The sequence below is a fragment of the Gallinula chloropus genome, assembly GCF_964237585.1.
Source record: "Gallinula chloropus genome assembly, chromosome: 8".
Taxonomy (NCBI): Eukaryota; Metazoa; Chordata; class Aves; order Gruiformes; family Rallidae; genus Gallinula; species Gallinula chloropus.
The window spans coordinates 13572798-13589387 of NC_140093.1; the positions used below are offsets into that span (position 1 = coordinate 13572798).

General features: G+C 48.4%; 1 protein-coding gene across 2 annotated transcripts in view; it reads right to left on the minus strand.

The window, feature by feature from the left end:
• The window catches only part of ABCC5 (ATP binding cassette subfamily C member 5), a 44889-nt gene extending 33354 nt beyond the window's left edge, over nt 1-11535 (minus strand). For both annotated transcript variants that reach the window (XM_084267695.1, XM_084267696.1), the window contains exons 1-2: nt 11473-11535; nt 9919-10093 (exon numbers count right to left, since the gene is read on the minus strand). In XM_084267695.1, the coding sequence (XP_084123821.1) occupies nt 9919-10047 (129 nt within the window). In that variant the 5' untranslated portion in view covers nt 10048-10093; nt 11473-11535. The remainder of the gene's footprint in view (nt 1-9918; nt 10094-11472) is intronic.
• Between the last annotated feature and the right edge of the window lie 5055 nt (nt 11536-16590).

Sequence of the window (16590 nt, forward strand, 5' to 3'; positions counted from 1 at the left end):
CAGTCTAAAGATAACACACTTCAAGCCTCACTACAAAAATAATTAAACTGTCTCCAGATCTGCTCAACAGAAATCACAGAATCACAAGGTTGGAAAAGACCTTTAAGATCATCGAGTCCAACCATTCCTGTCCTATACAAAAGCATATCCCTTAGTACCTCATCTACCCATCTTTCAAACACATGTACAAATCTCTCAGCAAAGGCAGAAAAGATGCATCAGTGAGAGACTAGGACACTGCCTCTGAAAGGCTTTTATAACCTCCTGCCATCGAGTGAAGTCTAAGCACAAGCTCCTAGTCAAGAACATCCCTCATCCCCACCTGGGCACAGTTATCAAAATCCCACACTTGGGACCATGAAGAAACAAACAAAGCACGCTAACAGACAATTAAGATTCTAAGAGAGACCACACAGTTCTGTGCCACATTAGAAAATCCTCAAAGCATTCAGTTTATCAGGAAGAAACGAGACTCCTAAGCAGTTGTACAATGCATTTCTAGTTCAAAAGACTGAAGTACAAAAACTAGCAACAACGCCAACACCCCCAATTCCAGTTCCTGAACTCCTACTGGTTTCTTTCCAGGTGTTCAGAAACCAGCAGCACCCTGAGGCTGCATGAATGTACTGATTTCTTGGAAACTAAAGCTTGGAAGTCATTACCCATGTGATGTAACAGGCTCAGTCCTGCTCTTGAAACAAATGTCTAATAAATCACGGCTGTGCTATCAAACAGAAACCAGGCAGCACTTTTTCTAATTCAACAACTTATTAAGATAGAAAAACAAGTAATGGACCTGGTGATACACAGTGTTGATACATCTAAAGAAGTGCTTGCATACACAAAATAAGCCTAGACCAGGTACTGCTGACTGGAAGGGAGGAATCATTCAGACTTCTCTAAGAAGTAGCAGCTCACTACTCAGCACCACCAAAAAGGCCAGGAGACAATGAACTGTTAGAAAAGACCCAAAGAATAAAGCAGAAATCATTTCCATACTTCATTCTTAAAAAAACAAGTAGGCTTTGCCTCCTTGGTAACACCAGTCAGTCCCCTGTCACTTCAGGTCAAAAAAGGGTATTACACTTAAAATTACTTTGTGCAAGCAGTAAGACTAATTGGGATCAGAACAGCTGCCACATGAGCATAAATGTAAAGCTTTTCTGCTGAAGAAAGGAATAAAGGTATGGTACGGGTATTTGAGAGGTCCATCCAGTCATGAATGGCATGGAGAACTAGGGAATGATCACCAAACGTTCTTACACCAAAAGAACCAGGAACACTCAGTGAAATTAATGCTTTTCACTCAACACATACTTGAGTTGTCTGTCATAGGATGCTGTAAAGTTCAAATGTGTTAGTGGACTAAAAATGAGGTAATTAAACTTGCACAGGAGCAGCATATCATGGCTTACTAAAGGCATGCCAGAGCACAGCAGCTATCATTTCCCAGCAGCTTAATAGCCAGTGGATTCCAGGCAGTTTCTGAAGCCACAGGCAGCTCCTATCAGGGGGCAAGGGCTCTGCAGCCCACATTTGGTGAAGCTGTGCTACACCCAGGCACAGGCTGATATGACTCAGCAGGTGACTGGAAAAGTTAACAGATGAAGACAATACTTAAACTTTTAATCCTGAGGGCAATCCCCAAGGTTACAGAGTACTGAGGAGGTGTTGCTATACACACAGGACCTGGCCTTGTTCTTTTACCCCCACAGCAGTTCACAGGCAGGCAGAAAGAAGAGCAGCTGGTGGTGGCACTGCTACCACGAAGCATACCTACCCCTCTGACCTGCTGCACCTTGAGAGCAATACAAAGCCCCACCAGCACATGTTACCATGATTTCCATGTCCAACACACTGGTCATAGCAACAGTAAGCATGCAAGGTAATGTGAGACACAGAAAGCAGACAGAGGGCTCAAGAAAGAAAGATCACGACCAAAATCTTGGTAAGGTAAAGAAAATAAGTTTTTTAAAGGGAAGGAAAAATACAGCAGTGCCAAATTCACAATCCACACACACAGATCATGTGAGAAGGCCAGGAAAATACACAAAATTTAGGGGCCAAGCTACAAAGATGTGAAATATAAAGTTCTATAGAAAGCAAGAGGGGCATCAAGGCCATCCTGCAGAAAGGCAAACTCAAACATGTGAAATAGAAGTTTCTGAGATTCTGCTAAGCAGCCAACCTGGGCATTTATTTCCAAGGATGGGGAGCAGGCAAAGAGAAAGGGGACAGCTGTGTTACATAGGATCAGTGAGATCCCAGCCTTTCACACAGGCAATCTCATACTCAACACAGAGGGTAACAATTTATTGGTTTGACAACTGTAACATCAGATTAGAACAGCAAGACCAGACAAGCCTGGAGGCCAAGCAAAACAGATTTTCCATCCCTTTCTCATCTTGCAGAGAAAGAATTTGATGCGTATGCAGTCAACATATGGACCAAAGCCCACCCACCAAACAGCTACAACTCCTCTTCCATAAGGCAGAGCATCTTCCAGGGCTCAAATCACTGCAGGGGAGAAGCTGCATCTCTTCTGGTCCTACCGCTACCTGACAGGAAAGTTGAGCAGACATATGAAGACTTCTTTTATTAAGCCCTGCACCTGATATGGAATAGTAAATCAACCACAGTGGCTTTTGTATTGCACAAAGTTAAAATTGCTTTATCTTCATAAAGAACACTGACTCAGCAGTGCTGCAGAACAGAAGCTCCCACCTCTTGCATTTAGAAGACAAAGCTCAGCAGGCCTCCTCACTTCTTCACTCAAGGTCCCAGTAAGGAGAGGCACATGGGAACCTAACAGACCAGCACAAGAGAGCTTGGGACTTGGCAGGTGTATGGGAAGAAGTAGAATTTTATGTGACCACTACTGTGCCTAAAGGATTCTCAATATTAGAATTCCACACGGAACAGCAGTCTTAAATATTTAAGTTATTTCATTAAAGAAATGAAATCTGGTATTTCAGAACAAGGTTAGTTACTAGTTTGTATGGGTCAAGGAAGGTAAGATCAATAGTCCCAGTTACCTTAAAGATAGCTAAACCAAAATAAACCAGGGGTCTAGGAAAAGATACTTCAAAGTTTTAATTACATCCTTCCCAAAAATACAAGCATAACCCCATCTGAATATATTTAGGGTTTCATACACTCCTTTTGCAAGTACCACAGGCAACCCCCAAAGAGCTGTTGTCCAGACTTCCAGAAGTTCAGCTCAGGAGTATCTAAAAGTGAGGTATTAGCTCTGCAAGTCCAAACATTGTCACATGCATCATGTCTTTACGAAGCAGCAAGCACTCTATGAACTTCATATTCCATTAAGACCATCTTCTTTCACTGGACTGAATGCCACACACACTATCTACAGAAGTATTAATTGGGGGATTCACAGCATTACTGCCAGCCTACCCTGCAGCCAGAATACTTTATAACATCCTAATTAAAACATTGGCCTAGGTGAGACTAGCTTGGTGTATCATCCATCCATTCCAGCTGTCTCCCTGAAGCAGGGGCAGCAAGGAGCAGGCACTGAGCCAGATCACACAGCATGTAAGAGGAAGGAGTCATCGATCCTTTTGACAGCCACATGCATTGATTGCAAAGTACAGACAGCAGAGCTGAATTCACAGTGCTGAGATGAGACCTCCAGACAGCTTTAGGTGCCTGGAAGTTACTGTTACAGCTTCCAAGACTGCTGCAACGAACCACTGTCAGGGCCTCTATTTCCTTCCACCTCCTGACATGCAGACTGTAAGTGAAAGTTCATGCCCTTGATGCCTTCCCAGTTTCTGGTACAAGAATGAACAACTCTCTGCACCACCAACCAAGCATCCAAATGCAGGAGTAAATCCAGTTGTGCCATGTTTCTTTTAAGTGAAATCAAGAATTAGCTGTCCAGGTGTGCTGTGACTTACCACAAGAGTTGAAAGCATTAAGTTTGGTCATTTACTGTAAGACACATGTCACACAAGGATTCTGTAGTCAGTCACCTGAGCTAGGATTAGCAGAAGTTGAATTAGCTTGAGTCATGGTTTCAAAGCCAGTCTGAGTTCATGCATCTTCAGAGCAGAAGTCTCCCACTAGTGCTCAGCAGGGACATCAGGGCTGCCCAGCCAGACATGGGTGTTTGATGAGCCTGAATATTTTAGTCAAATGCACCAAGCACTTCTACTTAATGCACATAAAGTCCTTGCTGAAGACAGGTATATTAGTTTCTTGCAGGAACATTGCTTATTTGACCTTGTCCTTGAATTCTGGCAAGCATTAGTATTGATGTGAGAGGTTCTAAACTTTCCCATCAAATCCACTTATTCCTGCAACCCAAGCTGTGCAGTTTGGCATGCAGGAGTATTAGCAAGACTTCTGAGAGCTGAAGTTAGCAACATATTTTTTTCCCCACATGTTTAAAGTGATGTGGTGGTTTGACCCTGGCTGGAGGCCAGATGCCCACCAGAGCTGCTCTATCACACCCCTTTTCAGATGGACAGGGGAGAAAATATATATTGAGAGGCTCAGGAGTGGAGATAAGGACAGGCAGAGACCAGTCTGCAGTCAGTGTCATGGGCAAAACAGACTCAACACAGAATAAAGGAAAGAAAACTGATTTATTACACACACAGAGTGAAACCAGAGTCAGATAAGAAGTACCAGGTCTTAAATCACCTCCCCCCACCCCTCCCTTCTTAACAGACTTCACTTGAGTCATGATTTCACCCCTTTCTTCTCCCCTTCATTGTGGTACAGGGAGGGGCAGGGATTGGGGGTTTCTGTCAGTTCAAGTTGTTTTCCATCTTAATGGGGGGGGTGGGGGCACTCCTCACAACCTTTCCCTGCTACAGTGTGGAGTCCCACCTACAGGAGACAGTCCTTCACAAACTTCTCCAACCTGAGTCCCTTCCCACAGGGCTCCAGCTCTTCACCAGCTGCCCAGCATGGGTCACTCCTATGGGGTGCAGTCATCAAGTCATACAATGTCTCAGGCCCAGACTGCTCCAGTCTGGTTCCCCCCCAGAGTCACAAGCTCCCCACACTCCCCCACTCCTTCCCCCCAGCAAACTTGCTCCAGCATGGATGTCTGTGTCTGTCTCTCTCCACAGGCTGGAAGTGCTGGCAGAGGTTTGCACCAACACAGGTCACAGCATCTTCCATATGTCTTCACCTGTTCCAGCATGCAGCCTCTCCAAGGGCTGCAGGTGGGGTCTCCACTCCCCATCATCTTCCATGGGCTGCAGGGGGACAGCCACTCCACCATGGTTCCCTCCACAGGCTGCAGGGGAATCTCTCTCCTGTGCCTGCAGCACCTCCACCCACTCCCCACCTTCACTGACCTTGATGTCTGCAGTTTCTTACATCTCTCACTCCCTCCTCCTCTGGTGGCAAAAAGCAGCTGCTTGCGTTTTTCCCCCTCAGGTGTGATTCACAGAGGTGCTGCAACCATAGCTGGCTGCCTATGCCTTGGTCAACAGCAAGTCTGGACTCCAGTTGGCTGGTGGTTACTGTCAGGCCTACAGAAGGCTTCTAGCTGCTTCTGGCAGAAGACATCCCTGCAGCCCCCCTCCTCCACCAGAACCCTGCCATCCAAAACTACAAGTGATCAACAGTACTACACTGCCCAGCATCTTCAGATGCAGCAACCAGCACTTGAAGCTTACCACAGCTGGTGTAGGTGCAGCCATTATGCTGCAGCAGCAAGAACCTCAACTTGAATGCTACCTACCAGTCAGGACCAATTACAGCTTGGAGTCTAACTGATAAATTAGTGCTCCAGCATTGTTAACTTAGGGACTTGAATTTCAAGAACTACAGAAGCATGGCCTATCATGAGAAGCTGCTTTTACACCCTCTTCTGTTGTGAAGATAATGGGGTAGGGGAGCAAAATACTCACTTGCCTGCTGTTCCATCAAATAAACATGAAGCCAACATGTGAGAAGAGCCTATTCCAAAAATCACTTTGAGCACAAGTTCTCTTCCTCATCTGACATTTTTTAGTCTATTTCATGGACACAATAGGATCTCTCCTCTTCCTCAGGAGGACACGTGGCTTTCATGAGAAAAGCCTAGATACAATGATTTCAGATATGTACATGAAGCACTCCAGGAGTAAAATTCTAAAGGTGTTAAGTATAAATCAGTATCTCAAAACATCCCTTAATTTTTATTCACTGGTAAGGCAATAGCTTCTCACAGATGAAGACTACTGGCTACAGTGGTAGGCAGTAAGCACACCTACAAGTTATCCTCATTCAGCAGAACCATACCCCACAGACCATAAGCCCAGTTAGTATTGTATTAGGCACTGGAAACATCTAGTTAACACCCTATTTTGTAAGATACATGTCTCCAACAAAGGCTTAAAAAACAGTTGTTACAAGATGACACTGCAGAAACTTATTCATGAGGTAACTCTATGCATTCACAAGCTGCATAAAATTTGTTTCTTGAATTTCAGTCCCAGAGTGCCTGTTTCAGAGGTCCAAATTTCTATAGCAACATTCCCATTAAGCACCAGGAGATGTTGGATTAAACCTACTTATATTGCAGCATGATTTCAATTATGATTCCAGGAAGCCTATTTGAAAGGCTCCTGTCTTTCAAAGAAGTGATCTTTCAGGCTGGGACCAAACAGCGCTTAAGCTTTTAAGGAAAGAATGGCAAGTTCTTTTGCCATGATTATCATGAACACCCATTACAGCATCCTCTCAGCAGGAAACCTGAACACCAGTATGGAGGTTTCAGGCCAAAAAGGGCAGAGTTGACAAGAACATTTATGCAAGGCGAGGAAGTAGATGTACAAAAGCTCTGCAACCTTGGCTCAGCAGTAAGACAGGTCTGTCACTTAATGATCTTGATCAGGCAATCAGCTAGTCTTGTTCAAGTTAAGAAGGATGTATAAAAACGCAGCTAGACAGGCAACAGGAAAACATTATTTATCAGTCAAATGTACCTACAGCCCTGCCAGGAGTGGTCACCACCACAGGTCATTAACCAGTGGTCCCTGACTGACAGAAGCAGCACATTCACACCTACTCCTCACAGGGAGCTACACAGTTCTACCCTGCTCTGAGGTATGAGGTACCACACAACATGCTACCAAAAGTCTACCTCATACAGTACAATTGCACTGCAGAACAGTCCCAAACCTCCACTCCACAGAAGTCTTAAGGTAGTGCTGAAATAGCAGCCTTGATCTGCCTGCAGCTTGTCACCTGCAACAGAGAGGATGCTTACAGCTCTGCTATTTTCCAGTCTGGCTAGTTCAAGTCTTGAGCTAGGTTTTCTACAAATTTGAGTCCCAAATTAGGTCCCAAATTTTCTAGAAATTTGAGTCCCAAAGTCTCTGTTGATGGCAGGCTGAACTGTTGGTCAAATGACAGAGCTCTACTACAGCTTAACCCCTCTATCTGCACAGCTTTGGATCTACCTCTCTGCATCACACACCAGCGTATCCACTGTGTTCTATCACCAACTGTACAAATGGGCACCAACATGTGCCAAATAAGCCAACCTGCCCATCTGACCCAACCCCAGGGTGACGTAGCTTCTACCTTACCTTTTACTGCAAGCAGAGAAATGACTGATCAAATGGGCAAAGACCAACATTATGAAAGAGAAGTCATACTGTATACCAACAGTATAAAGCATTCCAGCAAGTGATAAGGACAAGAATGCTGATGAAGCCAGAACTTGTTTCAACTCGGAAGGAACTTGGTACACAAATGTGAACATGTAACTTAGATAAGGTGTTATGACCATAGCTCCTTTCACCTTCAGTATTTTGCAAGCATGCAGGATTTAATCTCACTGACATGCAGCAACAAATTCAGAGCTGTTAGTGGTTATGGATTATATACATCCAAGCCACAAGGCTAGCAAAGCAACCAGGGTACCAATGCTTGACCTACAAATTAACTCAACCCTTACATACTGAACAAGGTAACTAGCAATAAAACAGGTAACCTGTCAGAACTAGCTGATTGTTTTCACAAGTAAGTTAGGTTCATCGCTCTACTCAGCGAAACTAGAGCAGGTATGAGTTCTAGCTAAGAGCTAGGGTGAGCCATTTTCTTGCATCAGTAATTGCAGAATCCCTGTTTTGCAATCAATTATCTTGGTCTACTACCCTGCAGTCATAGGCACTGATTCAAATGGTAGAGGCAGGAGGGTAAACAAGGCTATAGCAACAGTTAAGCTGACCTGAAACTGCCTCAAAGTTAGAGATTTTTAATGCCACACCACATAGATATGCAGGACTTGGTTTGTTTTTGTTTTTTTTCTGAAGGCTAGAAGTAAGCAAATATGCTGGTTTGATTGATTCCCTTAATTTAGAAAGTTTAAAGGTAAAATAAAGATTTTTGTCCTGAAGAGTTAAACCAGACATCTACATTAAATGATAGAGACCAACGGGCAGGGATAACATGCTGTGATTACTGCTTAACTGCACTGCCACTGGCCAGGAAGGAAAGCTGTCCACCAATGGCATCACTGTTGTCACCAGTGATTTGACAGAGCAGATTTGCTACCAGAGGGCATACAGTGGCTGGCAAGCCCATGACATCAACGTAATAAATGCCATTAAAAGCTGCACTGTGACTCCCGAGGGCTCTTAGTTCTGCATCAGTGCCTGCTCTAATGCAATCAGACACTACCTGCCTCTGAACACCGTCAGCAATAGTCTGCTGAGTCATAGAGCCTGTAGGGACACCAGGAGCTGCAGGGCCTGCAAGCATGAACTGCACTCAGCCTGGCGCAGAGCAGATCACTCCAATCTCAAAAGACCAGCAGTGCACCACTGCCAGCCTACAAAAAAACCCCCACTTACAGCCCTTCAAGCCCCAGTGAAACAAGGCAAGCCTTATATTAACTATGTTGTATTCGGTGTGTAGTATAAGACATCAAAACTTCAGCCTTTTTAAAAGGTCTTCACAATTCTTCCATAACAATACAGCAAGGGCCCCTATTTCCAACCCTCTCACCAAGACTGTCACAGCCAATCTATGTGGAACATCCAGCAACACAGCTGCTAGCGCCCTGTCATTACAAAAATCAGACATAAGCACTATTAACTGACTTCACAAAGTTCTATGTTAGTATTTTAAGAGAGGTTAAGAACAGGACATGCAAAGAAATATTTTGGTGCTTGAAGTTGGACTAATATCTCCAATCTTCAAGTGCCACAGGTTATGGTTTTCAGGTCATATCATTCACTGGTGTTGGTGTTCCCATCTACCTGAGCATTTCTCTTGCCCTACTGCACTTGGCATATGCATTTTTCTCAGGAAGAACATGGTCTAAAAATTGGACGCTCAGAACATTGATGTGTAAGCTCTAAGCCAGCAGTTAAGTCCCAGCTCTCAAATTAAACTAGAATCATTATGACAGCACCTTACCATGTTAAATACACAGATGCCCAAGGAACTATAGAGATTACTTCCATCTGAGGGAAAAAGCAAGAGTCTTGCTACTAGAGCAAGCTAGACATCTGCTTTAGAAAATTAATCCTTAAGAAAAACATGGCATGATTAAAGGGGTTTTTTTCAGCTGCCAGCACTGAATGGTGCATGATTTGTGCTGAGCTCTTCACTGTTCCTACTTGGTTGTAGTGATTCTCTAAAGTACAAAAGGTTAAAACATTTCCTGGATTTACATCAAGATCTGAATACTAGAAAAGTTTATTTTGTTCAAATGTTACCAAGAAGCCACATTTAACAGTGCAAATGCTTACTGAGTTGTCCGGCTCATTACTAAGACAGCTACAGCACCCCTTGGAATGACCTCTCCCACACAAAAGGAAATATTCATTACCGACCTTCAGAGCAGTGAACCTACATAGAGCTGGCACAGCAAAAAGGCTGCTGCTGCTGCATGTAACGTAATAAACAGACTGCAAAACAAGTGAGGAAAAATAAACTGACCTTATGTTTAGCATGCTGAAATTTTGACCCCTCCTGATCTTCATGCTGCACTGAGCTGGCTCTCTCCCTCACACTCCTATACCCAGGACTGGGTATAATGTACTCTTTTCCTATGTCGATGTCTTTCATCTTCTGTAAACGCCAGGGTTTACACGTGTGTTTTCACCTCAGAAGTCTGAAAAACAATCAAATTCCACTTTGTTATGCGCTATGCCAAGCAACAGTTACTTTTAGACATCTACTTTTAGAGTTTTATTTTTGATATAAGAATCAGAAAACAGCTGTAGAAGTTCTATTACCACAGGACCCCCATAACGTGACTGTGGAAGCCTGCACGAGGCCAACTTCCCCTGAACTAGTTTAAACATGCCCTGAGGTAAGCAAAAAGCTCAGCAACCCTCAATGCACTAGAGCACTGCCATACTTCCTCCCTTACAACTCCAGAACAGAATTATGCAATCTGACAGAGTAAAGGCAGAGCTATTGCACCTGCTGAAACCTTGAGAAACTTGACTTGGGAGACCAAATCCCCAAAATCTCTCGTGGACATCTCAGGTTGCTCATACCCAACAACTCACTGGTACAAAGTTCTGCAAAAAACTTCTCTCTCTACGTATATCACATGATAGAATTAGTCATTCCATACCCACTGTAGAGAAAGCTGCATTCCTTTGCTATAGCATTATTCACCTTGCGCACAGGCTGGGTTACGGCTGGGATGCACAGGCACCTCCTCAGCGCTGCAGGCTTTCCCTCAACCTACCAAGCTGCACTCAGGTCAGAAAGAGAACCGCAGGCTTCATGACTTTGCTTTATAACTCTGCTTCATCGCGTTCCATCGCTTGCCTTAGACTGACACGAAGGAAGACCCCTGATGTAGCCAGAACCCGCACCAGCAGGCTCGGCTTGGCGCACCGGGCTGCCACCTCTCTGCCGCCGGCAGAGCCAGCCCCCTTCCCCAGCCGCCTCCAAGGCGGCCTGACAGCCGCTCCCCAGAGGTCAGCCCCAGCTCGCCGGCCGCCCCCAACCCGCACAGCCCAGCGCTGCTGCCCGCCCGCTCCCCCTCACCGCTCCCAGGGCGTATGTGCCAGCGCCCGACGAGGATGCTGCAGAGCAGCAGGGCCCGGGCCGGGGCTGCTGCACCCTGCTGGCTCTCCATCCCTCCTGCAACAGGGATGCGAGCCAGGCTCCACCGACCTGCCACCCCCTCCGAGTGCGGGGGAGGTGCGGGAACCCCCCCTCCCCTATTCCCTCCCGCCTCCCCGTGCCTCTGCCGCGGCGGTGTAAACAAGAGCGGCCCTCCCCGCGCGGGGCCAGCCGCAGCGGGACGGGCAGCGGCGCCCCCGAGCTCCCCCCGGGAGGAGGCACGGCACGGCGCAGCGCTCCGCACGGGGCGGGGGGCGAGGGGGCTGCTCGGCCGGTCTCTTCGCGGGGAAGAGGGGCGGCAAAGGCGCCTCCTCAGCCACGAGGCGGCCCCCTCACCCACACAAAGGGCCGCTTCCCACCCCCACTTCAGCACCCGCCCCCGGTAACGGGCGGGGCAGCCCAGCTCACCTCCGCCCGGCGACTACCCCCGCTGCGGCTTCTCCACTCAGCGGCCGCGAAGCCAAACATCCCTTATAGCGGTTCCGGCGCCCACGGCGCGCCTGCGCGGAGAGGAGGGCGGGGACTGCGGCGACCTTTCCTTCCCGGTGCCCCACGGGAAATGTAGTCCGGGCCTCCGCGCTGACCGCCCACAGATTCGAGGCCCGAGAACTACGCTTCCCAGAAGGCTCCGCGCGGGCCACCTCCGTTGGGCCGCCCCTCCCCGGCGGGCCACTCCCGGTCCCTTCCCGCCGCTCCTGCCGCAGCGTGGGGGGTCTGGAACGTTCGCCGCACGCCGCGGCAGGGCACGGCACGGCACGGCGCGGCGCGGCACGGCACGGCACGGCGGCAGTAGTGCAGTGCAGTGCAGTGCAGCGCGCTGCGGTGCCAATGCGATGCGGTGCGGCGCAACGCAACGTAACGCAGCGCGGTGCAGGGCAGCGCAGTGCGAGGCAGCGCAGTGCAGCACCGTGCGCCCCGTGGGGAGGACGGACGGGGCGAGCCGCCCGCCCCGAGAGAACGGAGGGTGGGAAGGTGAACCCCCGCTCGGGCAGCCACACGCGAAGCCGAGGGACCTGGCGCTGAGCCGTGGGGAGGAGGAGGCAGACCTCGGTTCCCGCTCGGTACCACCGCTGGCGCTGCGGTCCCGGCAGCGGGAGCTGCCGCAGGGCGCTGCCTCGCTGGGAGCGGCGGTAGGACCCGGCGGCCGGAGCCGGGGAGGCAGCGCCCGCCGCTTCGGCCTCGGCTGCACCCGCTTCTGTCACTTGCGGCCGGTTATTTACAGCCCTTCGGCCGGGGAAAGCGCGACAGTGTCCTTATCTGAAGCTTAACCTTCACCGCAGCCGGGGCTGGGCTCTCGGCTTCTGTGTGCTGGGCTGCCCCTCAGCCACGGCCCCTTGGCCCCTCAGCCACAGCCTCTCAGCCCCTTGGCCTCTTAGCCACAGCCCGTCAGCCATGGCCACAGGCCTGCCACACTCTACAGCAAGCCAGGCTTAAAGCAGGACACGCAGGCAGCAAGGGGAGTCCCTGCTGTGCCTCCCGAAGGGATTCACACCAAGGGGCTGCAAGCTTGTCCCAGGGCTTTCCCAGTCAAGCTTTGCCCGCTGAAAGGGATGAAGCGAAAAGGAGGGACACTGTGGCTGCGCATCCCTATGTAGCGTGGCTGAGGGGCAGCAAGGTCCCAGCTCTCCCAGTAAAGCATCCCTGCTCCCCAGTTAAAGCTGCCCACAGGGTATCCAGCCCCCACCGCAGGGAAGTCAGCAAAGGAGGAGATGCATTTCCTCACAAAGGGCTGTGAATATCCTTAACAAACCCTGAGCTGTAGCTTCTCCCCTGCTGTGTTTAAATACCCTGTCCTCATCTGGCATCTTTCCACCAGCCAAATTTGGCTGATGTCTCATTTAAGTGGTTTATATAACAAGTGCCTGTTTGCACCGCAGTCCTTGCTCTCCTGTCGGGAATGTTGGTGAGAGTCGGTTTGATAAAAAAGCTGAAATAAACTCAGTTAAAGATGGGAGATGGGAATCTGGAAGTAAAACTGGACCCAGGATATTCCTTCCAAGGCCACAGCCTAGCAGGACAAGGAACAGTTCAAGGACACCCTTAAAGTACCAGAGAATCCCTTTAGAGCTCCCTGACACACAGCTAAGCATCCTGCAGAGCTCCAACTCAATTTCTGGCACAAAGGAGAACGGGCTTCATTGCCGGTGTTCTCACATTATGGGACAAGAGGACTGACAGGTGCACAGAAGCAGAGCCCTTTCCATGGTACAGCAGCACACATGGCTGCTGCGTTTTCCTGCAGTCTGTTCCCTGAGACTCACAGTTACGCAATTTCGGATTGGTTTGGCTGAGATTTTTTTATTGGGGCAGAAGCTCCAAGGTGAACTTCATGCTTTATAAATGCTATGTCCCAGCAAAAAAAAAAAAAAAAAATAGGATTTTAAGACAGAAGCCTGGAGGCAATTTAGAGTTAAGTCTCTGAAAGTCATTAACAGACCTTTGTCTGCATCAAACACACAGGAGTGCGCAGAGATGTGCAATTACTGAGCAATGTACTCAAGCAGCATAAACAGAAAGGACAAAGTATGAATGGTGGAGAGGATGAAGCTGTTAAAGCTTCGAGGTGAATCACTTGTACTGTATCTTCGGGTGTTGACCTGAAATTGTACTGAACACGAACACATCTTTGGCCCCTTGGCTGTGTAAGGAACCAGAGCTGCTTTTCAGAGGTTTCTGGCTGGTTTGGAGCTGATGACATGATGAAGCCTAAAGGCTCTGCGTCATGTGCCTGAAGGGAAAGAAGAACATGAACCTCCATTACACCAAAGTGGCTCCAAGATGTGTTAGGTTGGCCGAGCAGCGAGCGATAAGCCCAGGGAGGCAGCACCCTGCCAACACTTGTTCTGTCCTCTGTTTCTGGAGCAGATCTCAGAGTAAAAGGGAGGACGTGAGTACTAGTAGGAAACTGTGCTGGTAAATAATGATGGATGTACACTCCACTCAGACTGGCGATGGGCCACGGGCCGGCGGCAGCATCAGCAGGGTTTTCACACCCGTGGTCCTGCGAGTGTACGTACTCCCATAATATGATGGTGAGAGGAAAATGCTGATGTAGGCACAACCCACTTGTGAGTAAGTGTGTCACAAGCCTCCGTCGGTGTTTGTTCTAAAGGATATAAATGTGCTGGTGCTACCAACCAGAGGAGTTACATCTTTAGCTGCAGTGGCAGCAGTAATGCTTTTACTGCTGCACGTCCCCGATTCATCCCTGCGGGATGGCAGCTGTTACATAAACAGGGCCTGGGCAGCATTAAAACTTGCCCTGATTCAAGATCTGGGATTTGCCTTAATCAGCCCTGACTGCAGCAAGAAAAGCACAGCCAGACCAAAGAGCCATGGGCAGCTTCAAAGCCAGAGCCCACGGCCCGTGTGGGCAAGGCAGCAACACCTGACAATGTGTTTTCTTAGAGGTGTCCAGAATCTGGTCCTTCCCAACCCAAAACAAACATCAGCAACAAATTTGAAGCAGTGCTTGAAACAAACTGACCTGAGCCATCAGAGCTGATAATGGAGTATCTCTGAGTTGACTAGGAAAACCAAGGCTCAGTTGGTGGTAGTGATGGTTTTTATTTATCCGACTCTCCTACCGCATCTTTCCCCATAGGATCTGCAGACCTGCTGCTGCCTCTCGGGAAGCAGGGAGCACGTGTCTCCCAGGCGACTTTAGCTGAGCTGAACCTTGGACAGAAACAAACAGACATCCTTTCAGGGGCACTTCCAAGCTCGAGGAGCTCTGCAGCACTAGTTTGGGTTTGCAGCACCGCGATTAAGACCAGGTTACTGCTGGCAAAACGTTGTGATGAGGCGCTAGGATGAAATGGCTTTTCTCTCCCCCGCCCGAAGAAGCAGCAGGATGTGATTGGACTGATGTCTCTGGAGATATGTGGAATACCAGGAGGTGCCTTGGGCTAACAGGAACTGTCACTTCAGGTGTGCTACCCACCCAGCACCTCCCTCCAGATCTGTGGGCTCTGCAGGGCTGGCTGAGGAATGCAACATGCTTGGATCAGAGTGGATGGTGCTTGAGGAGACATCTTTGACACCAATCCAGACAACCCTGCAGAGCGCTTGCCTCCCCAGATTTCCTTTCCTATGTACCTCATACACAAAGGACATCTTCTTCTTACCCTTCCCCGCTGGTGTACTTGGTCCCAGCTGCTGAGACTTGCATTTTCAGCACGAGATGCCCGGGTTCATTCGCTCCTGATGGGCATGCTGACAGTTCTTACGCTTGCCGGTCCTTTGTTACTCTCTTGCTGATCAGAGCTCTCAGCCATGAAGTGCAGAACTCAAAAATTAATTAGATGGCTCAAGTAAAAGTCCCATAACCTCAAATGTACCCTGCAGCGCTGCAAACCATGACAAGTCCAGAAATAGGGAGGTCTGGAGAGACTGTGTTCATCAGCTTGCTCCCAATTCTCTATCCCTGTGCAGTGCCCAATCTTTTCTTACCCATTACCTCCAGGTCTCCCTCTCATACACAGCCTATTAGTTCAGGACTTTGAGCTCTTGGAGAGGACTGAAAGATTTCCCATTGTGCTGCAGCTACTGCAAGTTGCTCTCCTGGAAAGCAATAATGGCTTTCCTAGGCTCTTTTTCCTAGGAGCCACCAACCCCTGTGGGCAGCTTGGCAGATGGAATCAAGCCTCAGAGATGTTGTGCTGCTGAGATACCTGTGTGCTGCCTACAATTGGAGAGTGGAAAGATATGACTGCTCATTTTCTTCTGGAACTTGTATCCACCTTTGCAGTTTTAAGAAGACAAAGAAAATATTTGTGGCAAACAAAGAACATTAAATTAACAAGAAAATCACTGAGAACAGTAACTCCTAGTCCATCATCCATAGACTCCAGGGTTAACATCCCATTGAGGAGATGGGGACAGGAGCAGCAGCCAGTGCAGTAGCTGTAGCAGAGACGTCAGAGACTGTTGTGACTTGCTCAACCATTCCTCTCTTAAATCCCACTTGCATATAGACTATTTAGGACATCACTGGGGTGGGTTTGTCACATGGAAACCACCGTTCAGTTTCCTGCAGAGAAAAGACATTAATAATCGTCAAAGATGTTGTTGCATAATAGGTCATTACTTGTTACAGCAGAAATGGGCAGGGTTGCCTTTGATTTAAGAGAAGTGATGGTGTCTAATGGATTTGGTGACGGGGTGTAATTGAAGAACAAGAAGAGTTGCAAATATTCCCTGCACACATTTAGAGCTGCTAGTGCCCAAGTCTTCCTAAAAGCCCTCCCTGCTGCGCAGAGGCTCTGGGGATGCTCTGACCGCTGCCCTCAGAGCTGCCTGTGGCAGCACCTGGTTAGACACACCAGTCCAAGCATGCTGGGCATGTCCCTGCCTGCTGAACCACAGACTATGCAAACACCACCATACATACTTCATGCCTACCTGGTTCCATCCAAACCCACAGCATCAAGCTAATAACCTCCCCATATGGACCTGGTGCCAAAACCTTCTCCCTATCCCAGTCTTAGCTGCACAGAAAGGGGTTCGCAGGGTCCGAGCATGAAA